Raw genomic sequence first — 26,281 nt, 5'->3', positions numbered from 1 at the left:
ACGCACAGTAAAATTATATGAAACAACCTTCAAGATCACAATGGTGGTTACGGTGGGTAATATCCCCCAGGTGAAAATCTGAACTGGATTCCGAAGTGGTTCCATTTGTATGCCAAAGTGGTTTGAAGTGGAGTAAACCGTCTCTGGTTCAGAGTAAAGTGCTTCCACTTGATTGCCAAGTTGTTTCCAACTGTTTGTTGGGTCCATATACCAGAAACATTCGCGCAGAGTACCGGAATCGAACTTTGCACAATTTTCACTTGAGTTTGAAACCGAACCTTTAATGGCCTCGTCGTCGACACGAGGAGCAAGACCGAGCGCCATCTGCATCAGTACGTGTTTTGAACGTTTTGTAGTTTTGTACGTGAGTACATCATCATCATGAAATGTCGACGAAGGCATGAGCTTGAGGGAACGATAACACACGAAGAAGTAGACATGACGAGGTTTCTACTTCTTCGTGTGTTATCGTTCCCTCAAGCTCAAGGTATGCCTTCGTCGAACCTTCACCAGCTCGCTTGCCTGCTCACCCTTATTTCATCTTTGAAATGTCGTTGCTGTTGGTTGTCGGGCTCGTCGGTTCGCAGTTTTCGTCTTTCAACTCTTCAAAACGGGCAAAAACGTGAATATTTAGAATCTCAGTCGTCAGGCCCTGCATTATGTACAACTGCTTGTGTTACAACTTCTGCACCAGCTCAGTCGGAAGAAACTACAAGCGATGCGCATGACTGCAATTACGCCGGTAAGTAGAAGTGATTCGATATTTATGTACATATTTATCTCGGTTCTACTCCCCGTTATTACTGTTGTCTAAAATATCGTAAGTGCAGGCTACCTGTTGGGTAATCTCCACGCCCTCCTGCTCAGGCTTCTCTCCCATGGGGTTACTATTATCTGAACTTTGTGTAGCCTGCTAGTGCTTGAATTGGCTTTGTTATGAATTGTCTTGTAGCTTGCAGTTTGTCATACAACTGGAGGAGACTTGCAGGATGCTTATGAATCATGCAGAACAAGGGCCAGCTACTGAAAAGAGGTATGTGGCATATGATTGTTGCAGGAAAACATTTACGTGTACTTTTGCGAAAAGTTTTTCTACAGGTTTTCTCACTGAAACTGAATTCCCAGTTTATCGCTTCAATATGCACCACGTTTATGTAATTTTGTCCTCGGATGAGGCAAGAATGGATCCAGTCTCATCTGCCACGAAGTGTCCTTCAGAATGAGGTAGGAGCAGCAGCACTTCTTACTGGCTATCAGGCTGATATAAATATAAACTGTACTTTTTGCACGAAACAGGATTGCAGATACTAAAGTAGCAATGTGGGTAGTTGGTGCTGACGGCTCATCTCAAAGCAGCAACACAAGACAAGGACGACGAGTGAAAAAGCAGTAAGTTCTTATCAATCGTCGTTTCTGTCCTGTGTTATAGCTTCGAGATGAACTGGGCTGCCGACTGTTGGTAAGACCAAATTATCTTCACGTAAAGCAGCATTGCCACTGGTGTGAATTTCTTCTTTTCGGTGATAACAGTATATTCGGGTACAGGTGTCGTAGTATAGTCGGCTTGCACTTTTTCCATCATTGACTCCAGACATCATTTATGCCCGACTAACTAGCATATACACAGGAGTGTTATGAGAAATGATCTGAAAGTTGCCATGTTTTACAGATGCGGAGAAAGGTCACTTGCGCCACTCTCACTACACCGCCGAATTTTATGGCAAGTCGAGTCATTTCCTTCCAGTTATGCGGCTGTCATAATGAACGCCACTTTGCCAGTGCTTAAGTTTTTTCAGTAAGCAAAGTTCAGTAAAGTCAGTTGTGACTTGGATAGGTGAGCATGCGGATCTGGCTAGTTCTAGCCGAGGGTATTATAGCTGTTGGCATTTCAGTATGGTGAACCTCTTGGCTCGGCCTCACATATGCAGTGCTGCTCCGTGAAACGTAGCCAGTACTCAACGTGTTCTTTGTGTGAATTATGGCCGTCGCACAAGAGGAAGATTTTGAAGTAGCCTGTGTGTATGTTTCATATGAAATCAGGTTAAAACTTGGGCAGGTTGGTGTGACATACTAAAAGCGTATGTTTCCTGGGCGCTGAGGAGCGCGACGTTGCGGGCAACGAGCACGAGCTGTGCAATGACTGCGACGAGCTTTATGTGTGGTCTCATCTTGCATCTGACCCAATATGCCATTAGGCGAAACAGAAAACTTCGTGCCACTATTATGTTTGAAGTGGACACTGCGACAAAAAAGGCGGCTACGCCACGGCAAAGAACTTGCATCAAAGGAATCAAGAACCGAAGATGCATCTCGCCATTAAATCGAGAACTAGGGAACTGTGTGCGACTATGTTAAGAGATAAACATTTTTAAGTGCAATATCAAGAGGTGCCGAAGATGTGTTCCAATATCATCCAGATAAATGTGTGTAACAGTGCGACTAAGTCAAGCCAAGACTGAAACATTTTTAAGTGCAGTATCAAGAGACGCCAAATAATCTGCATCAAAACAATCGGCAGCTGAAGATGTGTCTCAACATTAAATCAAGAGAACCAGGCAACGCTGTGTGACTAAGTCAAGTCAAAGTGAAACATTTTTAAGTACAATATAAAGAGTGAAAGTGTTTTCGTATTGTGCAGCATAAAATAAAGAACTTTTGGAGACTTGTTATGTTATGTTGCTTGCCTGTGCTGCAGATAGGCACTGATGTGCAAACAGAGTTGAGTAGAACAAACCGATGAACTGACGTACAGGCAAGCTACTGGACAATCTATGATAAACTTGCCTGAGCAGGTGGTGAGCACTGAAGACTGCACAGGACAGCTGTCTTGTATAGTATCCAGTGTTTACCCATTGCTCAGGCTTGTTTAACATTTCAGCAAGTCTGTCCACCAGATGCCTGTATCTGTCATTTTACCAGCATTCGGGGCACGACATGAAAGAAAACACAGTATGGGAGAAAGATCCATTTCAGGTCCGTGAAATGTAGTTCGGAACGTTATAACGACGTTTTCAGGAGATCCTGGGATGTGACTTTGGCAGTTTCCAGGTAGTCCCACAGACGTCCCAGGGATGATGAAGGATGTCCGAAGGACGTTTCTATTGTCCGTAGCTAAACGTTCTGGGTTCGTCCACAGGTCATTGTTGGTTTACTGGGTTAATTTATGGCTAAAAATGACACCCAGTGACTTTACTGACTCCACTATGTCAATTTCTACATCGTCGTAAACCAACGCAGTAGTCACACTGATTGACTTATTTTTTGGCCTAAAAATAATAGCTTTTGTTTTTGACGGGTTAACGCGCAGAAAATTTGCCTTTGACCACGCAGATAATATAGAAAGAATTATGTTTGCCTCGCTTAACATAGTTTCGACATTACTTCCGCTTAAAAACATAGCAGTATCATCAGCATAAGATATTAATTTGCAGTTTATATCTATATTAATTATATAATTCATATACAGAATATAAAGCAGTGGACTAAGGATACTGCCCTGAGGTACTCCATAAGATATATTACGAAGCGAGGACTGAATACTGCTGTCCATAAAAACGTACTGTTTACGACTCGCTAAATACGACCTAATTAGTTTCAATGGGATCCCTCTAATTCCATAGCGTTCTAGTGTTTTCATCAATACCATGTGGTTTATGCAGCCAAAAGCTTTCGTAAAGTCTATGAATATGCCTAATATTAGTAGGTTATTTTCTATGCCTTTAATAATCAATTCCTTTTGCTCTAATAAAGCAGTTTCAGTTGAACAGCCGGGATGAAAACCATGTTGGAAATCATTGAGAATATTATGCTTTGCAAAAAATTCAAACAATCTCGAAAGGATAACTTTTTCTAGGCACTTTGAGAATAGCGGGAGCACTGAAATAGGTCTGTAATTTCGTAAATCGTTTTGGTCACCTCCCTTAAACAATACAGCAACCTTTGCTATCTGCATATCAACAGGGAAGACACCATTTCTTAAACAAAGATTATAGATGTGCTCTAGTAATGGGGGCAACCGTATCAAGTACACATTTCACCGGTCTGATATGTAAGCCGTCCTTGTCCGTTGCCTTACTATTCTTTAATTTCAGAAATGTACTGAGGATTTCATTTACGGTTACTGGCTTCAAAAACAAAGAGCTACATACAGAGGACGGTTCTAGGAAAGTTTCAAATAAGGTGTAGTCAACAAACATCGGTGTACCTACTGATACAAAATGATCGTTAAATTTTTCGGCAGCTTCATACAAAGGTATACCGCCAAAAAGGAAACTAGGCTTTTTCTCAGTGTTTTTGGGATGCAGAACTTTGTCAATCTTCCTCCACAAATCTTTTGGGGTGTCTTTTCCATCAAACACTTTTGTGTAATAGTCAAATTTTGCATCCTTTATTTTTTATTTACAATATTACGCGCCTGCTTATATTTTGCAAGGTCAGACAGGTTTCTACTCTTTAGAAAATCCTTGTACATTTTATGCTTGTTATCGATCATGCGTATTAGCTCTCTATGCATCCAAGGTTTCTTAAACTTTCTTGGTTTCTTAATTTTCCTACGTGGGAAAGACTCACGATAAAGGGGCACAAACATCGATATGAATGTGTTATATGCCACATCGACATCACTCTCTAATAGCGCAGCATCCCAGCAAGCAGCTTTTAAAGCTGTGCGAAACCTCCTTATATTTTCTCGAGTATAGCTTGGCACATAAATAGGCGTTTCGACTTTCGTTTTCCTTTTGAGTTCAGTCATATGTATGGTAATACTAACAGGGAAATGATCACTAATGTCACTTTCAATGACATCACGTAGAACTTGACCCGTAGTATAATTTGTGACAAATAAGTCCAATAATGTTTCTGTTTCATAGGTAACTCTGGTTGGTTCTTGTACGTGATTGTTGAAACCAGACGACTCAAGTAGTAATATAAGATTTCTCTGATTTATAGATGGTGCAAGCAAGTCTATATTAAAGTCGCCACCGAGAACAGGTTTGTAGGAGCTTATGGATATAAAGTCCAAAAGGGATTCTAGAAACCCGAGGAAATTTTCTATTACGCCATGCGGCGGTCGATAACAGACACAAAAATAGTGTGATGAACTTTTACATGTTAGTGCTTCATAATTTTCATTATTACCAGTAAAATCGTCAACCATCTCACAACATATAGATCCGTTGATGCTAGCATAGCTATGTCACCACCGCGTTGAAAACGTCGGTTTAAATAAAAATTGTCGTAGTTACATAAAGAAAACATTTCTGACTCATCCGTATACCATGTCTCAGTCAGCATTATAATGTCATAAAAATCACTAGTAGACACAGAAAAGAAGTGGTCCAGGAATTCTGTTTTACCCGTTGCAGATCGTGTATTTACTTGAATGCACCTCAATTTGTTTTCATTTCCATGAGACAAACCATTTGTCATGGTTTAAACAAAGCTACAAAGAACTACAAACACTCAACCAAAAATTTTACGAAGATCATCCCAACAATCAACCCGCATTTTTTCTGCCTTTTCCTGTTTACGTACATATATCTTGCCGTTCGTTACCCAGGCGTATTTCCACCCGTGTGATTTCTTTTTCGCAATAACTTCGACCAACAATTTCTTAAATTTGGGGCACAAATGTTCGTTTACATATATTGGAGCGGAAGGTTTTAGACCAATGTCTGAACACTTCAGACGTGCTTTCCTTGACTTATCCAGAAACTCATCACGTACTTTCTTATCTTTAAATTGAACAATAATGTGTCCCAAACTGGAAATTTCACGTCTGGCCAGAGGTATTCGGTGGCACGCATTAATTGTACTTGTAGGCATGTCAATGCTGAGTTTTTCAGCAATCTTTTCAATAACAGCGTACAGGTTCTCTTCTGTATCGTAAGGAATTCCTTTAATTTCGAGATTACATCTCCGCGAGTATTGTTGAAGTTCCACCGTGCGCTTGTCAAGTTTTTTGACCGTGTCACGTAGCTCGTCACATTGCTGATTTAGTTTAACATTTTCCACTTTCAGTTTATCGTAGCTAATTTCTAGTGACCGAAAGCCGTCATCGATTGCTACGATTTTCAGATTTAGATCAGTTAGTTGTGACCTCAGCTCGCGAATTTCTGTGCGTATGCCTCTTTCAAGCGCCTCTCGACTCTCTTTCATGTCCTTTTTTAGCTCTTCCTTCATATCATTCAATGCCCTTAAGAAGTCTTGTTTGTTCATGGCGACAGAGAGGTACACTTCAAGCTTAGCACTCCGCTAATCACTCGGCCTGGGCAGCAGACGAAATTTAACAAGTATAAATAGTGGAAGAGATAATACTAACCTGCAGAACAGAAGCAGGTGATTTAGTCGTCGTTTAGCAACACATTCTGCTGCCACAGGCCAAGTGTGATCCGTTCCGAAATGCAGTCTGTTTTGTAGTAGCGATAGTAGTGATATTGTGGGACTATTCCCATGTGTGCGGGTATTACCCATGCTTTTCATTAAATACGCAGGTTCATGCACTGTAATGGGGTACTGTGGGACCGTCGATCTTGATTACGATATCCTGGGACTATCAGCATGTCTAGGGGTATTCCCCGTGCTTTTCATTAAAAACGCGGGTTTTTGCGCTCTAATGGGATACTGCGGGTCTGTCAATATGGATTACGATAGTGTGGGAGTATTTGCACGTCTACTGGTCTTACCCATGCTTTTCATTCAAAATACGGGTTTCTGCACTGTAAGGGATACTGTGGAACAGTCTATGCGCATCACTGTATCCCAATACAGGGCAAGACCAGCATATTTAATGAAAAGCTTGGGTAATACCCGCACACATAGGAATAGCCCCACAATATCCTAAACCAGATAGAGGGTTCCACAGTATCCGGCTATACTGCAGAATCCCGCATTTTGAATAAAAGGCATGGGTAATAAATATAGACAGGGAAATAGTGCCACAATATCGTAATCCAGATTGACGGACCCGCAGTATCCTATTACAGTGCAAGGAACCGCGTTTTTAACGGAAAGCGAGGGGAATATCCGTATACATGCATATAGTCCCAGTATATCGTAATCAAGATCGACAGTCCCGCAGTATCCCATTACGGAGCAGACGCGCACACATTTTATGAAAAGCATGGGTAATACCCTCACACATGGGAGTGGGTCAACAATATCGTTCTCAAGGTTGACGGTCCCACAGTATCCCATTACGGTACAGAAACCCGTATTTTGAATGAAAAGCATGCGTAATACCCGTAGACATGGAAATAGTGCCAGAATATGGTAATCGATATTCATAGCCCAACAGTATCCAATTATAGTACAGAAACCCGCACTTTCAATGAAAAGCATGATTAATACCCGTAGACATGGGTATAGTTACAGAATATCGTAATCCAGATAGACAGTCCCACAGTTTCCCATTACAGTGCAGAAATCCGCATTTTTCACGAAAAGCATGGGTAATACCCGAAGACATGGGAATAGTCCCACAATATCGTAATCCAGATATACGGTCCCACAGTGTCCTATTACAGAGCAGAAACCCGCAGTTTTAATGGCAAGCATGGGTAATACCCGTAGACATGGAAGTAGTGCCACAATATCGTAATCAAGGTTGACCTTCCCACACTATTCCATTAGAGTGCAGAAACCCGCATTTTGAATGAAAAACATGGGTAATACCCGTAGACATTTAAACAGTCCCACAATAACGTAGTCCAGATACACAGTCCCACAGTATCCCATTAGAGTAGAGAAACCTACGTTTTTAATTAGATTCATGGGTAATACCCATGGACATGGGAGTAGTCCCACAGTATTGTATTCAACATACACAGACCCACAGTATCCCATTACAATGTAGAACCCCGCGTTTTGGAAAAGCATGGGTAATACCCGTATACATGGGAATAGTCCCACAATATCGCAACCCAGATTGACAGTCCCAGAGTACCCCATTACAGTGCACAAACCCCCGTTTTTAATTAGAAGCATGGGTTATACCCGTAGACAGCGGCATACTCCCACTATGTCGTAATCCAGGTAGACAGCCCCACAGTATTCCATTAGAGTGCAGTAACCCGCATTTTGAATGAAAAGCATGGGTAATACCCGTAGACATGGAAATAGTCCCCCAATAACGTAGTAAAGATACACAGTCCCACAGTATCTCATTACTGTGCAGAAACCCGTATGTTTAATGAAAAGCATGCCGAATACCCGTAGACGCCCTTATAGACCCAGGCTATCGTAGTCAAGATCGACAGTACCACAGTATCCCATTACAGTGCAGAAACCCGCATATCTAATGAAAACAATGGAGATAGTCCCACAATATCATAATCCAGATTGGCAGTCCCGGAGTACCCATTACAGTGCAGAAATCCCGTTTTTAATGAGAAGCATGGGTAATACCCGCAGACAGCGGCATAGTCCCACAATACCATCATCGAGATTGACAGTACACAGTATCCCATTATGGTACAGAAACCCACATTAATAATGAAAAACATGTGCCATGCCCGTAGACATGGGAATTGTCCCAAAATAAATAAAAAAGTCACGTAGCCCACACATAGCCACGTGGATTAAATTGCATGATTAATGAATTAAATTATGTGAATTGAGGATTAAAATTAATGAAAGCAGGATTAATTCGGATGGCAAAAGGATTAAATGTCATGGTATCAGGATTAAAATGTACGACAAGAGGATTAATAACGGCGGGAAAAGCTGTAGTTGAAGCCTGCCGAAAACTGTGTGCAGTCGTAATAACCTTGCCGCGATATCAAACATCTTGCAAACAATTTTGCAGACGGTCACGGAAAGTGTTGCAACATTTAGCGGGACTAACAAACGTTCCCTATTAAAGAATCCCATCGGATATTTTCTGGTGGTGCATCACAGCCTGTAATTTGGGACCAATAAGACCATCAAGGCTGATGGATTAATGTGTGATGGTCCATCAAAACCTTGATGGGTCCATAGGACCACCAAACCACGTTAGTGGTGTAGTAATTCTGAATAAGAAACTGATCTCCAAGGAAATAAAGACCTGTAAAAATTACTTTTCTGAAGTGATTGAATGACGATTACAATTACATGTTCACAAAAGTAATTAAATTACAGTTACAATTATTCATTTTCTATTGTAATTCAATTACGATTACAATTACTGAAAAAAGTAATTGCATTACACTGAATTACATTCACAAAGTTGACTGCAATGGGCAAACGCCGTGCAAACTGCAAGATTTGATGTACATATTTTTATTGCACATGTTCTGAAAGATGGTGGCAGTTGTGCTTGTGGTAGAAAAACAAGTTAGAGAAGTCTTTCACCAGGACAAGTCTCTTGCCACGTTAAAGAAACACCGAACATCACAGTCAAAAGGCTTTCTTTCTTCAGGTATGTGGACAAAGTGCATATCATGAGTGCAGCTTGTAACGTCCATTGGCTTTCAAGAGTAGGGTATTCTCAAAGTTCTTGTCTGTAAGGCTGCCACATCTCCTTGTCATAACAAGACCACCAACCGAAAACAGACGCTCCACTGTTGCACTGCTGGGCAGCCCAACATTGTACTTCACGAACACCTCGAGCACACAAGGAAGATCTTTCAAGCATTCTAACGACTCTGAAGTGCGGGTCGATACCCACAATTCGTACTCCTTTTCCCATGGCGCAAGAGTTTTTCTCCTTCCACATTCAAATGTAAAAAATCTGTACCGAAAAATATACCGTGCTGAATCGGGTCTTTGGGTACTCACTGTGAAAATAAAAGAAAAAAAACGGTGTGGAACTGACCCTAAACTTTAAACATTGGGCCTTCCCAGATAGCGTTCAAAGTAATTCAGAAAGTAATTAAAAATTCGTTACGCGTTACTTGTACAAGTAATTCAATTACAGTTACAATTACATAAAACAATGTAATTCTGGAATCAGATTAATTACTAAGAAAGTAATTAATTACAGTAATTCAATTACTTGTAATTAATTACTTTACAGGTCTGGCAAATAACAAAACATTTATTTACCTGAAGCACAAATCAATATGCACAGCTTAATCTCTGAGCAGCCTCAAGATGCTGGAACACGAATCATCTTATGAGATAATTGCTGTTCAACTAGCGTATTTTCTCTTGTTTGATCCCCTCTGCATCGCGTATCCTTTGGCTCTCCACATCGCGTCTGAAGGCACGTGAATAACAAACAAAAGTATTAGAACAACACTTGCTAACAAGTGACGAGATATACCAGAGTACACGTAAATGTACTAATGCATCCACAAACTTAACTAAATCACTTATAACTGATCTTCGACGTGTATTGGTGCTGCAACACAATTTTATTTCAAGATATTTGTTCCAGCAATGATCTGCAGTGTTAGAAGATCACTGTAATAGGGGTGTCACGTCACATGATGTAACATAGTCCGACATTAACAATACCACTATTAAGAAAATAACACCAAAAACTGTACCCCAGGATAAATTTTTGTCAACATGAATGTCAGTTACTAACACGCTAATCGTTTGCGAGGAAATTTATGCAATGCAGTATCGCGTATTATTGTGCCGAAGAAAGACTATTGAATCAACACGTGAAAAGGGAAAGTTTTCCAAAGCGAATATAAATCGGCTACTGCGTCAACAGAGCGACGAATATGGAGGTGTTACAGACAGGGAGAGTCGGGTCTGTATAACGACGAAAATAAGTCTCAATTGTGAAGTACTGCTACGAAAATAAATGTGTGGTGGTCACGGATGATGATGACGATGTGCCCCTGCTACAACGCGCAACTGGGCTGGCTCGTCGCCGTCCTAGCCCGAGGCCACGTATATCTGCCGGCCCAAAGAACACACGCGGTCCTGAGGATGTCCCCAAAGTGTCATCGTGTCCTCGTCCTTCGATATGAATCCGCAAAGCGTCCTGAGGACGATACTCGCGGACTGTCTGCGAAGAGTCATCCAAGTACGCCCTGTGCGTGTCCCTGTGGGTAACTGACTGGATGAGAAATATTATTTTGTAGAGTTCACCTGCTAAGACTCCCCAAATATTGAGTGATACATTTGTTTTGTTTTTGGGTCGATCTCTCGGGCTGAATGGCATTTGTCATAAACAAAGTGTTGTCCTGTGTCAGATTTTTCTGCCAATAAATTCCCCACTCTTCCCGAAAAAAGGTGACTGTCTATGACACATAGAGCATTTACCACAAAAAAAAAAAAAAAACAGAAATGCGCGATTCTGTTGCCCTGTCTTTGACCTCCCAAGGTCCCACCGAATGTCTCAAACCAAATGGAATAAGAAAAACAGGATTTGCATCGATGGGGAGTTAATGCTCTAAGCAATTCCTCGTTTGTTGTATTATTTGTTTGCATAATCGAATTAAACTTAGGAGCTCACCCTTCGTTTTTAATTCTGAAGCGACTAAGGCTCTCGAATTTATGGGAGGACGCGTAAGAAGCAATAAATAGTATCTGTTCCTGTTCGGAGGGAAAGTCCAGTACCTTTCGAAGTGAGTTTCTCGGACATAGTGCTCCTGGAACTACTTTTTCACAATCTTTGATATTTCTTTCTGTTTGCTTTTTAAACCGCCGCGCTCTTTGTCCGTTATGAGAAATACGCTAAACAAATAAAAAGGAGCAAACGAAAAGCTGGTGACTGAGGTTGAACAAGTGCCGGAATGAGAAAAACGACCTTGTACTCAAAATGGGCCACCTTTCTCAAAATAAATAAATAATAAATAAATCATCACTGTAAGATATCCTCTTTTGCTCCTAAAACCTTACTGGTGGTGTTTTTGGGACAGTTCCTGAGGAGCTTCTGGGGATGGCCCGAGGCGTTGCATTGTAACACTTTTCTGACAAACTGAGGACCATACGGGGATGTCCGAGGGATGTTATTCCTGTCCCAATGGAACATCCTTGGGATGACCTGAGGATATCATTGTGTTCTTGGGGGACTAGGACGTTCCGTCATCACCTGTCAAGACTCGTGTAGGGGAACACCAACTCCTCTATATCTGGTGACCTGAATGGAGAACACCATGTTGGGCGTAATTCGGCCTCTTACCATGCCATATTTCGACAGCCACCGCCACCATTAGGCATCAATTCGGCCCACCTCACCACCACCAAACCTAGGGCAGAGAGCAGTCGATGGCGCTGCGGCACAACTCGTGAGTCCCCAGCACGTCGTTCCACCGGGGGCTCGTAATAGGAGGCCACCATGTTCTCGCTCTGACCCGGCACCCTTCGGCTTGGGCGCCTCGTAGCGGTAGCGGTATGCCGTGGTCCCTCACACTTCGCCAGGCCTCCACGTACATCGTGATGCTATTCCCCGGATCCACCAGCGGCACCTGGTCGAGCAACGCGCTCTCTTACCGCATCGCCATGTTCCGCGCCGACTTGTTTCCATATGTAGCGGCCGGTGGACAGCGACGAAGATAACCACGCGCCTGGAGCACCTGCCTCAGTTCCACCGGCGCGGCCATGGAGACAGGCCACCGTCATCGCCTCTCCGTGGCATACCATCATCGCCGGTCGGGGCTCATGTAGAGGAAGACCACCGTCCTCTACATTTGGTGACCCGAACGATGAACATCAAGTTCGGAGCATGTTCGGCGTAATTCGGCTTCATACCATCCCCAATTTCGCAACGACGGCTATTATGGGGCAGCAACATCCGCTCACCTGCTCAAGACAGCAGACGATGGCGCTAGGGCCCACCTATCGTGAGTCACCGAGCACGTCTCTCCGCCGGGGCTCGTAATCGGAGGCTACGCTCGCTTCTTCTGACCCGGCACTCTCCGGCTTCAACGCCCCGTACCGGTCGCGGTACGCCGTGGTCCCGCACTCTTCTTCAGGCCTCCACGTACTTCGCGATGGCACACCCGGGCATCACCAGCGACTGTTCAATGAGCAACACGCTCCACTACCGGTATCGGTACGTCGCTGTTCTTACGCCCTGACGCCGCACATGCGTCAGCTCGGCAACGCTTTCCGGAGGACGCTCGCGGAAATGTCTCACGCTGCCCCCATCGTCCTGCTTCCACTTGACACGACGCAAGCTGATCACTGGCGCAGCAGCACGACGGCACAGCGCACTAAATCGACCGTCCGCAACAACGTTCTACAACGAATGTCCACGCCCGCTATCCTGCCGCGCCTGCTGCCGCGAACTCAAGCCGTACTTTCTCACTTTCTCACTTCTCAAGCCTCACTTTCCCACGTCCACGTGCCGTCGTCATTCCTCCCGTCTTAGTATTGACGCGAACTTTAACAACTCACCCGCAAGCGCCGCTCTGCGTTTGAGGGGGGGAGTGATGTAGCGGCCGGTGGACAGCGACGAAGATAGCCACGCGCCTGGAGCACCTGCCTCAGTTCCACCGGCGCGGCCATGGAGACAGGCCACCGTCATCGCCTCTCCGTGGCATACCATCATCGCCGGTCGGGGCTAATGTAGAGGAAGACCACCGTCCTCTACACATACTTAGCGGCGTAGTTGTTGTTTGCTTGCATTTGAAGTCGCGAACGGTAGTCCTTGCTGTATTCCACTAAACTCAGACGAATAAGGACTTGTAGTAGTACAAAGGACCAGCCCCGATACGAAGTTTGCTGTTGAAAGAAGTCACAAGCCGGCCTAGTGATGTGTCGCTCGCGAATGAACAGTTCACACTGAACGAATCATGGGGGTAAACTGAATGAACTAGTTCATTACCGTCGAACGTATTCGTTCAGCAGTTTACAAAAGTTCACGCAAGACACTTGCTCGTTTCGCTGCGTTTCACACAGTTTCCAAGGTGAATCTAAAAAGGTAGCGAAGGCGGGAAAAATACGAAGTCTGACCAGGCAGCCCTGGTATTTCGATGCAAGAGCGAACCTGGGTGTTGCGAGGAGAAATACGAAAATACGAGCGTAAACAACTTCTTCCTCTCTCTCGCTGTCTGTCTGTCTCTCTCTCTCTGTCTTTTTTTTTTGCATCGATGTGATAAGTGGTCGATGAAGTGGTTGTTCAATATATGAAATGGTGCCTGTTTGCCTGAGTTACGCGTACGGTAAAGTCACGCAGAGGGAGCGAGTTTCCGCATACTGCTGCCCTCCAGATGTTGCGCATGTGCAATTCCTCAGGTGTCTCCGTTTCTTCGCATGGACTGCTTCGCATTTTTTGGCATGTACAAGGGGTGTTCAAGTCAAACCGCGACTTTCTGTCTCCTGAGTGTTCAAATGGCTCACACTACTTCTTTTTCGTCATTTTCACACTCGACAGGCCTCCGGGTTGACCACGTGGTGGTCCAAAGCTTGTGCAAAACAGAAGACACGTGCTGGACAAGATGGCCGACAACGAGGTCAGCACGCACATCGAACAGCGAATTATTATGAAGTCTCGTGAATGAAGGCGTAAAGTCATCTGAAATTCACAGAAGACTTCAGGCTCAGTATGGCCACGATACACTTAGCCGCAGCAAAGCGTTTGAGTGGTGCAAACGGTTCCGAGACGGCCGTACATCAGTGCAGGACGATCCCGGCCGGGGCAACTCAGAGCCCAGTGTAAATGTTCCTGAGAACATCCAACTTGTGGAGCGCCAGATCCACAAGGACCGACGGATAACATGTCTCGAACTGGCTCGAAAGACGGACATTTCTGTGGGAACGTTGAGCACTATCATTCATGAACACCTCCAGTTTCGGAAAGTTAGTGCCCGTTGGGTCCTGAGGCAGCTCTCCGTGTCTGACCGGCAGAGAAAACTGGAAATCTCCCAAGAGCTAAGGTACCGTTTCGACACAGAAGGACAGCCATTCCTTGATCGGATCATCACGTGCGATGAAACATGGGTGCATCATTTCACTCCTGAGTTAAACGCGCATCAAAACAGTGGAAGCATCCGGGCTCGCCAGCTCCCAAGAAGTTCCGAAGCACACCGTCTGCGGGTTAGGTCATGACCACGGTTCTCTGGGACAAGGCTGGCGTTGTTCATGTTGATTTTCTGCCCAGTGGTACCCCCATCAATAGTTCATATTACTGCCAGTTTCTCAGGGATGTGGATTAGGCGAAGCAAAAGCGGTCGGGCCCTATCACCAAAGGAGTACTTCTCCTGCAGGACAATGCACGCCCGCATACCGCGCATCTCACGACACGCACCTTACAGGAACTTGGCTGGGAGTTGCTGTCACATCCCCCTTACAGTCCAGACTTCCCCCCCCCCAGCGATTTCCATCTCTTCGGGCCATTGGCGTTCCTTGGAGGCCGCCACTTCAGCTGCGACGACGATGTCAAGAATGCGGTCCGATCATGGCTGCTACGCGCCGGTAAGGATTTCTATGCTGCTGGCATCCAAGCCCTCGTGAAACGCTGGGACAAGTGCATTAGTGCAGGTGGAGATTACGTTTGAAAATTAAAACTAATTTCTCGCCTGTAAGTTCATTTTAATTACGCGAAAAATGAAAAGTCCCGGTTTGACACCCCTCGTATATATTGCTATATCGTCCAAGAACACTCGAGTTACACATTTGGGAACTTGAAGGTAAGCTGATCGTACAGTAGAGAAGCTGAACATAGTTAGAATATTCCCTATTGCAGGCTCCGCTAAAGACGTCAGCCATGTTCAGATAGACACATAGGAATGCTTTATGAACGGCAGTTAAGAGATTGTCGCTGACGACACCGGCACAACTTTCTACCGTTCTTCAGGATCCTGCCAGGTGAGCACCTGAAGAAGCAATTTTTTTTTCAGGAAGCGCTCTACGTGCGTATACATGCGTCTCTGGATATTCTCATTTACGCATGCTTCAAGCGGTTAGCTTTGGATATGATAAGACGCCTAGAGCGAAAAACAAAAAGCTGTCAAGCAACTACATGTGATAGTTTGCTGGTGCATAAATAATATTGTGTGATTTTCAGCGCTGTTGCTTCTTGAACATCTGTCCGCAATGGTCAACATTAACTGAGCTGGTAAATACTCAAAATATTAAGCACGTGCCTTGCTGCTTCTGCTACTGAGCGCAAATTTGAACAGTGTGCACCATTCCACCTCACATAAGGTGCGATATTTTTTAAAGAAAAGTACTGCACTCGTGCTTCACCAGGTCGTATACGTACACGCGAGGTGTGGACACAGTTCTGAACCAGTCGCACTGACGTGGCACCATCGGCTCCTAAAAAGAATCAGGAAGTGCAGAGCGTTTTCTTGTTTGTGTTAGCATGACTGTGTTGTAGCCTGTTTTCTTCCCCTTTGTTTGTACTAACAATTCATAAGCAGATATTGGGCGAACCTCCTTCCTTATAGCGCCATCTTTTAACAGCGCAAATGCTCAGATAATGCCCAAATAATTGTTTCCGCATATGAAATGTTCTGCTTTGGATGGACAAGTGACAAATCAAGTACTAGTGACAGACTTTCCAGAATGTGCACCTGTGTTGTTCATCCGAATCACGTAACTCTAGCTTTTGGAGTGGATGCCTGTTTTGCGACACAGAGGGAGATGGAGGGGTATGTACGAACAAGCTAAGTGACGAGCGTACGTACTACAGTTTACTTCTGCCTTTAACTGTGCGAACAAAAAGCACACATAAGTCTTGCTCGATGTCACAAGTATATACTGCCCATCTTGAATTATACGCTCGCCCTTATCCGACAACACTGGGCCACAAACATAAGTACTCTACGCCAACTTGTCGTCTGCTCCTCTGCACCCTTCCTTTGCACGACCGGGATATATCGCTCAAGAAAATCGAGCACTTCCTCAAAAAGAATAGGGACGCGCAGGTGCAGTGCGAGTGCATGACAAAGTGTTGTATCAATAATGGTACTGTGAGGTTACTCGTAAGGTTTGTCTGCGCAGTGTGGCGACATGTTGCACGTGCCGCAGTGTAGGACTGCGGATAATTTAAACCACCTGGGGCTCTTTTGACGTGCGCCGCAAATCTCCGACACACGGTGCTAGAAGCAATATTTACCTCCCCCACATTCTTACCGCCCTCGGCCGGGATCGAACCCGCGATCTTGAGCTCAGCAAGCCAGCACGTTACCGACTGAGCTACCGAGGACGGTGTGTTTTACTCCTTGCTCTAGTTCGGGAAGTGCAGGTAAAAAGAACGCAGCTATGGAGGCACGAGCTTGTCGCATGATTTCTTCTTTTTCCCATATTTGGATGAATTCTGGTGCTGTGTGATTTGTCTGGTGGGCACTTCGGCATGATTTTGGGCTTCCTTGCTTGCTTCTGGTTGCATTTGGTGGTTGTGCATTTAACATGGGGTTGCGGTGAGCTCTGCATACCAGCCAACTCTCCCGGATGATCTTGGAGACTCCCGAAATTCGTTCAGTCTCCCGATTGTACGAACGCACCCTCACAAAAAAATTGGGGTCTTGGGACGACGCTCGGAACATTCGCAATTGTGGTGACGGAAGCAACGATTGTGCGTCGCAGCTCCACCCAGTAGTTGCTACTTATGACGTAAAGTAATCGCAATACAGTGGCAATGCTATTTCGGGTGCACAAAATTAATGCCCCCGTCGCAGTGGGGGCAGTGTCCTGAATTTTGAGTTTTGAGTTTGTCAGGTTGGCTGGTATGGCTCTGGGGCTTGGTGTTGCACAGTATGATGCGTGCTTGCGATACGGGCCAGATCTTTTCTAATATCCTCCACACATTGTTGTGTAACGTCTAGTTACAATGGTAACCATCTTACAGGTGCTAAGCATGGCTGGAATTTTGTGACGTGAAGCTGCAGAGCGGTTCTGTTCCCTTGGCACCCCGTGTTGCTCTGTGCGCAACACTTGGCACAGTCTGCACTTTTACACACAGGAAGGCTCAGGTGGGATGCAATCCCGACACTGAAGTGCTCTTTGTATAGTGCTGGTAAGTATGGGGCCAACAAAAACATAGAACTGAGCAATAATTTCTGTGTCCCTGTCAATATATCAACATGACCTCAAAAGGAGTAAAACAGATGCATGTCTTGTTGTAGAGATGTATGTCGACACCATATAGAATAAAGCACAAAACACATACAGCAAGGGAGGACAGCAGACAACATGCCATCATATCTGTGCCCAGCAGGCCCGTTTGTGATGAAACCGCAGGGACAGAAGGTGATGCAAGGAGCACTGGGTCACCACGCTTACCCCTTCAGAATCATCACCCCTGATAGTAGGGGTACATTGACATGAAAAAGTGGCATAACCTCAAGTTAACAGTGCACCACCTTGCATTGCACAATAGGGAATAGGACAGGGATCTCACCACCCAGCAGATTACTGAGCATCGTGACGTACGATCCTCCCTTCAGGACCACGGCTGCGAGCAGTGTCTGTGCACCCGCAGTTGACGATGTTGTACAAGTATCATCAGGACCACCAACCCAAGCTGCAGGTATGCATGCGCATTGAGTAGCACTGTTGTCACAATTACTGCAATCCGTAACCTTACTTTTGTCATCATTCCTATAGGCACAGGTGAACAATGCCTTCTTCAGGAGCATGTGCCGCAGTATACGAGACAGCACTTCAACACCCAAGGAGCAAGCTGCAGGAGCTACGGCAAAAGGTGCACAAACTCCAGGCTTGCAACAAAAAACGCTACAGAAATCTACAGCGACGTTAGCAATCAAGAACAATCCCTTAACTCGTGCAAAGTCTGAAAGAACCTTGCTGCATTTGCTAACTCCTGTGAAGAAGCTTTTGAGTGCAATGTTGACAGCTTCCTTACCGCTCAAGGGGTCTGGTCTAAGCTCTCGGGAAATCTTAGATATGGTCAAACGAAACACGTGAACTTTGTGTTCTCCGTCAGCGTATGCTGTTATCCAATCTTCTTGTTCGAGTGCGTTTGTTTTGGTACGCGACGATGAAAAAAAAAAAAAAAATTGCAGAGTTGAAGTTGCAGTCCCTCAACTGTGTCGCAAGGCTGAGTGTCACGAGTGTTGCAAGTTGCAAGGCTGAAGTCTTAATTGTTTGACTGCTGTTTGTACATATTTGTTTAACTATTTCATAATTTTACTCGCTGCATATGAAAACCTCGTAAATGTTTCTGGGGAGATTGGAAACATTGTTTGTAGTACGGACTGAGTAATATAGTGTGGCTTGGTGCTTATTAACGTGCATCTTTCCCTTATGAAAAAAAAAATTATATTTTCTACAGAATTTCTATAGGAAACCCTAGATAGAGCGCATAAGAAATAGATTAAAACTTGTATCTACTCCGAATGGAGTTTCTATGAATAAATGGGAATACTATTGGATAGAAAATAGATAAAGCATTTATATATACATTGAAAACAAAGTAGTTAGACATAGGATAGAAAGTTGCCCCATTTTTCTATACTGATTGTATTCATGTAGGATATAAAGTTGCCCCATTTTTCTACACAGATTGTGTTTATGTAGGACACAAAGTTGCCTCATTTTTCTATACTGACTGTATCTATGTACTATTTGAAGTGGACTTTAGTGTCAATAGATGGTGCGTTACGAAAGAATTTTGAAGAGGGAGCCGATGGCAGTAGCTCGATAGTCTTGTTCTGTATTGCAAAAACCAGGAACTTTCCATTTATTTTTGTATTGCCAACTGTAGGATGGGACAAGCATAAGCTTCCCCACATCACGGTTCAAAAATAGTACTGCGCTCGCCCTAAAAACGAAGAGCAGGCGAAGACGGCCGTTTCGAGCTTTCCATTTATTTCACCGCCACATCCCACCCACTGCGTGCCATCCCACTCCTAACCACAAAAAAAAACTGCTTTTTCCGTCGGCACAGGGTGCGGGCCATCACCGCTCCTGTGGCTATGGGCGACCGGCACTCGGTGTCGGGATAGGTGGCGGTGGTTTTCTCGCCGGTAGCGGGATTTTGAACACCGTGGGAGTATTACTAGGATTTATATTGACACGGTTTATTTCGGCACGATTTATTTCGGAACGATTTATTTTGGACGGTTTATTTCGGTCACCACCCGAGGGGAGCACGCATAGATTGTTATTTCAGTAGCGAATAACAGTCACTAAAAACATTTCCTCCAACTGTTAATATATTACTGCAATAAGGACTGTGTTTATTATTCAAATTACTCGAACTAGACCAGCACAATCTCCACACCAAATTAATGAGCCAGCCCCGTACTATACGATTAGCTACTGCGATCAGTGAGTTACACTTGGTTTAAACGATGGTATAGACAGTTGAAATAGGTACAAAAATGGTACTTCCGCCGTCGTTTACCTTTTTTTATACATACGCTTTTTATACCTTTTCCCCTGACAGTGTAGAAGCAGCAGTTCTTCAAGTGCAACATTAAAAAGTACTAAACGGCAAATGTTCACGTTGTCTGAAGTGATAAGTCACAATATTGCTATTAGCACTTGTATCCATGTTCATACGTGCACACATCACATGTATTAGTTGTTCTTCAAATGTACATAAAAAAAAAGCAGCACATGTTCGTAAATAAGATCTTTCGGGACAGCTATAGTATTAGCTCTATAGAGACTGTATAGAAAATGTATACATTCTAGAGTCTGAATCCTGTATAGAAACTGTATAGAGTTTACAAGTTAAAAACCCTATACAGCTTCTATCTATTTCCTATGCACAAGATTGACACTAGACACGATAGATAGATTCTCTATAGGTCTTGTATAGAAACTAGAAAATCATTTTCATAGGGGTTTGCTTTGTATTATGTTATTTTGAATGTTTCAGGTTGACTGTGATGTGCATATACCATTGCTGGAACTCAAGGAGAGACAAATACCGGTTCGGGTCACCAAATGTAGAGGACGGTGGTATTCCTCTACATGAGTCCCGACCGACAGTGATGGTATGCCACGGAGAGGCGATGACGGTGGCCTATCTCCATGGCCGCGCCGGTGGAACTGAGGCAGGTGCTTCAGGCGCGCGGGCATCTTCGTCGTTGTCCACGGCCCGCTACAGTGCTCCCCCCACAGACGCGGAGCGGGGACAAGAAAGGTCGAAGAATCACGTCGACACAGGAGGGAGAAGCAAGAGCAACCGTGGATGACGCGCACTGCTGGACATGTCCATGGCACGGCACAGCGCACGTGGCAGGAAGAGGTCGATGAGGGGCGAAGTCGTTGAAGTCGTGGACGGGCGCTGAAGTCGTCTGGCGTGCCGACGGGTGGAGTCGTCTGGGGTCGAAGGGAGTTTCGCTAAGTTGCGTGTTCAAATCACGTTCGGGTCACCAGTTGTTGGAACTCAAGGAGAGACACAGAGAACCGGCTGGTTTGACGGCGAGAGCCCAACTGATTTATTTTCCGCGGCTACACGGGCGCGAGGTGATGAACGAGGATGATGATGGCACCGCTGGGGCTGCTACACCATGTACAAAGGGCCATGCTAGAGCACTGCACGGGCCCGGGATTACCCGAAAGCCCGAGCCCGGCCCGGCCCGCAGTGTTCAACAGTTCTGGTCAAATATCCTAACGGACGCATGTCTTGTTGTGTTATACTAGCTTGCACTAGTACGCTCGCCCTTATCCGACAACACTGGGTCACAAACATAAGTACTCTACGCCAACTAGTCGTCTGCTCCTCTGCACCCTTTCTTTGCACGACCGGGATATGTCGCTCAAGAAAATCGAGCACTTCCCCAAAAGGAATGGGGACGCGCAGGCCACCTGGCATATGTGTCCCTGTCAAGAGGAACAACCCTCCACCAGACAAACAAGCAAGACATGCACGGGCCGGGCCGGGCTTTGCGTTTTTTATGCGGGCGTGGGCCGGGCTCGGGTTTCAGCCACCGGGCCCGGGCCGGGTACGGGCTTCATAACGCCGACCATGGTCGGGCATGTACGCGAACATATCTGGCGAAACTGGACAGCTGAATTTTAATGTCACTTTTTTTTTTTCATTGGGTATGGTGTATCATGGTATTCTCATCTGAGAACTATCACTGTCTTGTACTTCATTGCTTTCTTCAGTGGGATACTTCCATGGTCAAACAGACGATCCATCGGCCTTCGAACAACTGTTCGATGTCGCTATGGAAGCAAAGGAAAATTAAGCAAGTGAGGGGAAAAGGGAAGTAAGTGGAAGTCCATAAACATGTGAACCTACGTCACAACTGACGTTGAGTGTGACGTCACCGGATGTCATGAGTGACGTTACAATTATAGTTGTCCGCACAACGGATGGATGGTGCTGACGGTCAAAAGATGGGGTAGATTTGAAGACGCAGAGCCTTATGGGAGTTTCGCGAAGTTTTCACATAAACCTTGCAGTTTCTCCTGTCTCCAGTTGACGGTGTCGCCATTTATGTTCGCCGCTGTAAAGCTGGTAAAGCAGTGTTGAACACATGCGCAGGAGCTAGATATGGAAATGGCGGCGACTGAAGTGAACGGAAGAAATGTAAACCTGTAAACTACGAGATAATTACAGTGCCACAGAATTAATTGTTTATTTTCTTCATGAGACAGCGAGAGACGGTTCCAGACGTGAACGTCGCCTGTAGCTTAAGACCACATATATGACAGGCATGTGACTGTACGATTTAACGCAGCCTAGAATGAATACGTCGGCGAGTGCTTGGCACATTTATTACATGATACGCACGTATCACTGACATGTCGGACGCGTTCAACCCTGTACATAGGCAAATCTATGAAAACCTGAAAGATGTAGCTGCCGTCACAATATACTTCCAGAAAACATGTACAATCGAATATCAGGCGACATTCCACGTGACTTCAGCGAGCTGGCCGCTGACCATCACTACATCACATCAAACACTGCAACAGACTCGAACCGCCACAGCAGAAGAAAACATGCGAAAGAGCACACTGTTGCTAGACCTGTCGTAGCGAAGCGTAGTCTTGATAGAACAGCACTGAATCTTGATGGTTTGCCGGACAGGCTTGGAAGTCCGTCAGAACCAGGGACGAATCTAGAGGGGGCAAGGTCAGGATGTCCTCACCCCTCCTCAATTTCTGTCTTCACATAGTGTTTAATTGACCTAGGTCATGTATCTATCATGCTGGCCAAGGCTGAACTCCCTCTCTCTCTGGCTGAACCCTCTGATGGTACGTCAGTATGGTTTGGTGTGTCCGTCCGTCAGGATAATTGATGGACGATCAAAAACAGTGGTATTCTATCAGAAAATCCTGATGTTCCATCATATCTGTCTTCAACACCTTTCGTGATCGCCGGTAATTTTTATCAGCTCTCCGATTTGCTGCTGGGTCAGCTGCGCCAACCAATAGGGTCCCGTATAAAATACGAGGAATTACTCAGCAGCCTTGACAAAAGCTCCCAAATACAACTATCGCTGTAATAACGCTCTAAAATTGTAATAATAATGTTAGACATTTGTCATCTACGGAAATGAAGTTTGACGCCATGGTGTTTCCATCTATGCGTCAAGTTTTTAGCGAAATTTCCACGTGCCCTGAAAGTTCGCGAATTTTTCGAATTCGCGTAATTCGCGAAAATTTTGGTCTCGCGAGATAGAAGCTTTTTACAGTAGTTCAAGTCCGAGTCATCGCTTATATCATCTGGAGCTTTGACAGCGGTATTTCGATGTCGCGAGTAGGAGATCGACGGATGCATCCAACTGAAAACGATAGATGGAACCTTGAAATCGCACGAGGTGTCAAATTTGGCCCAATGGCTTTAGTATAATGCTAGCAGACAAGCGCAACGCAACACTAATTTACAGTCGACTACATCTGCGAAATTGTGCAAAAATTGTTACATACCCGCGCGTTTTCAATGTTATTGTGCGTGATCTAGCAGTTGTTCAGTAAGCGTCGCCTTCGTCAACTCATAAAACTCAATTTAGATGGTACCACGCATGTGTACACGATTGCCCTAAGGTAGCACCCTTCCCCTAAATCAGGACACGTCAGAAATAGTGCACCTAGCGCGCATTCAAGCACGTTTTGCGACTGATTTCAGATTTCGGACCTTGTGCACAAGACGCAGCTACATCCTATACAAGGGTAACGATAATGAGTGCAGGAAGTATTTAACTACAAACTTTTCGCATATGGTCACCACAATCGAAGATGCATTTTAGCCAGCGCTGAACAAGAGCATGCGTATCACGTTCGTAAAAGATTGCGACAGCAGAGTTTAGCCAATATCTCACAGCTGCGATAACGACATCGTTGTCAGGGAAAATAATGCCCACGTGGTTAATCCTTCATGGGTCGGACAAGAAAGAAATTCAAAGAGGCGGTGTCCCTTTCTGTACCTTCTTGGTTCAGCAGGTCTTCACACACTTGCATTCAGTGATCCGAAACCTTACATAGCAAGGTCCCAAGTTACCCGACATCGTCTCCAACGCATTTCCGCATGCCTGAAGCTGCTGACACAATTCTTTGGTCGTAATCGACATGTCAGTGCAAAGTGAGTGTGAAGGCGCTGTACATTCGGAGTGAGACCTGTTCAGGGTCGCCTGGAACGTGGCATGTCTCTAACATCGTTGTCGCCAATACGGAGACGTACCACCCACGCCCTCACAGTACTCACGTCTAGTGTTTCGCCTCCATAAACGCCCAGGAAGCGTTGGCGAATGCAGACGGGAGCCACTTTCTCCGCATGGAGGAATTCAATCAGGCAACTCTGCTTAGTACGTACGTACTTGGTAGGACGTAATATTTCCCGAACAACCCTCGTACGTAGGAAACGTCAGAAATTTTATCCTTGGCTTCGCAGGATTGGACCCACGACAGGCTAAAGAAGTTCCTCCAAGGAGGTATCATGCCCAATCTTTATTACGCCGTCGAGTTCACACTGGACGACGCTGTACAGGACGTCATCTTGATCCAAGGCTCCCTCACTTCATCTGACGAGCAAGAGTTTTACCTGGCACCAGCTTACATTCCACAGACGCTAAGGAAAATGAAATTACCGGTAAGAATTTCTCATTGAGAAGCTGGTCGTGTGTACATAATTGATGTAGCGTTTTTTCTGCACCATTGAGACTACAGAGCCGGCTATGTGTTCCGAAACGGGATGGAGATGCGGCTCTTGAAGTCCTGAGGCCAAGCGTGAACCTAATGAAATTCAATAGATAAATTATAAGGTGATACGAAGGTTACACCGACAAAATTTTGCTGTCACTGGGCCGTGCAATACCCGTCGCGGATGAGGTTCGGTGTACTTTTGCCGTCACCGTCAGAATGTTCTTGCCAACGTTCTCACTCAGCAAGGGCTATACCTTCCAAAGTTTTAGTGGCTGTTAGGAAATATATTCTCAAGTAATCCACTGGTTGTGTTAAACGAAACGCTCAGTAAGCGAAACGTAGCGTTGCTGTATCGGGCGCAGCAGTCGCACGAACGTAAGAACTCTTTACTTTTATTATTTCCCTGACAGGCAGAATCGCCATTGCAATGAGAACTTGTGATTATGAATAGAGGTGAAGAAAGAAGAGAGAAACGGATAAGTCAACTACTAGTTGGCATCATGCTTATTCTTCTGATATATCTTTTTTGCATATTGCCTAGGATATTACAGCACATCTACCTGTTTCCTAGGATATTTCCAGCAAAGCAGAAGCGCGCGCAAAAGCGAGCGACCAGCGACACATCAGTCTGGCGGTGCCTTGCTTGCAAAGGACGGTGGAGTAAAACAGACGGGTCCTGTGTGGTTTTCCTGCACATCATGTGGGCGGTGGGTTCAAGGGGGTTGTGTAGGGGCCCACGGGCTTTACTTTGTCTGCTTAGATTGCAAAATCTAATATGTATAGTTCATTATCACGGCGTGTCTCATCTTGCCCCGAGGGTCGGGGAAAGATGAGACAATCTGCATTTGTTAATTTCTTGTTATCTGTTTATTTTAGACCGACTACGTCTGTTCTGCATTTATAGGTTAGAAGATCCAGACCCCCTGAAAATGTGCCTATGGCTAGTTCTTTTTTTTTACACAACAAATTAAAATTACATGTTCAATTGCAAATTTCTGTCTCATCTTGCCCCACCTTCCCCTATAAGTATGACAGGACGAGAGGAGTAAACTACACACATAACAAGTGCCTCTAGCAACTGCTTAATGAAATGGTCACAGAAAAGGGGGGGGGGCACAAGCGAAGAGGACAAAAGATTCCAGTTCTTCAGCTCCAGAGATAGCGACTCAAAAGATTGGGCTCTTTTTCACAAAGGATGGTAGAGGGCGCTCACGCAAGAGTCCTGACCTGCTTTACAGTCGAGTTTTCGCAGTCGCGAGAGTGGAAGTTTGGCCAAACGCAGGGGAGCATCCACAGGTCGCACAGCGTGCTGCCAAGTGCATGGCCTGAGGTATGGGTGCTCGTCTGTGCAGTTCTCTGCTCGTTTAGTCTTTCGTTGACG

At 45.0% G+C, this 26,281-nt stretch overlaps 1 protein-coding gene across 2 annotated transcripts in view; it reads left to right on the top strand.

Annotated features, from left to right (window-relative positions):
• The window catches only part of LOC135387179 (sperm-specific sodium:proton exchanger-like), a 207,770-nt gene that overhangs the window by 159,387 nt on the left and 22,102 nt on the right, over positions 1 to 26,281 (top strand). Inside the window, exons 17-18 of one of the 2 annotated variants that reach the window (XM_064616521.1) lie at positions 24,650 to 24,847; positions 25,472 to 25,776. In XM_064616521.1, the coding sequence (XP_064472591.1) occupies positions 24,650 to 24,847; positions 25,472 to 25,564 (291 nt within the window). In that variant the 3' untranslated portion in view covers positions 25,565 to 25,776. Of the gene's footprint in view, positions 1 to 24,649; positions 24,848 to 25,471; positions 25,777 to 26,281 lie in introns of those variants that run through there. The other variant, XM_064616520.1, reaches the window with a different exon arrangement.

Source organism: Ornithodoros turicata, chromosome 3 (assembly GCF_037126465.1).
Source record: "Ornithodoros turicata isolate Travis chromosome 3, ASM3712646v1, whole genome shotgun sequence".
In the NCBI taxonomy this organism is placed as follows: Eukaryota; Metazoa; Arthropoda; class Arachnida; order Ixodida; family Argasidae; genus Ornithodoros; species Ornithodoros turicata.
This window is presented reverse-complemented; position numbering and strand designations above follow the sequence as displayed.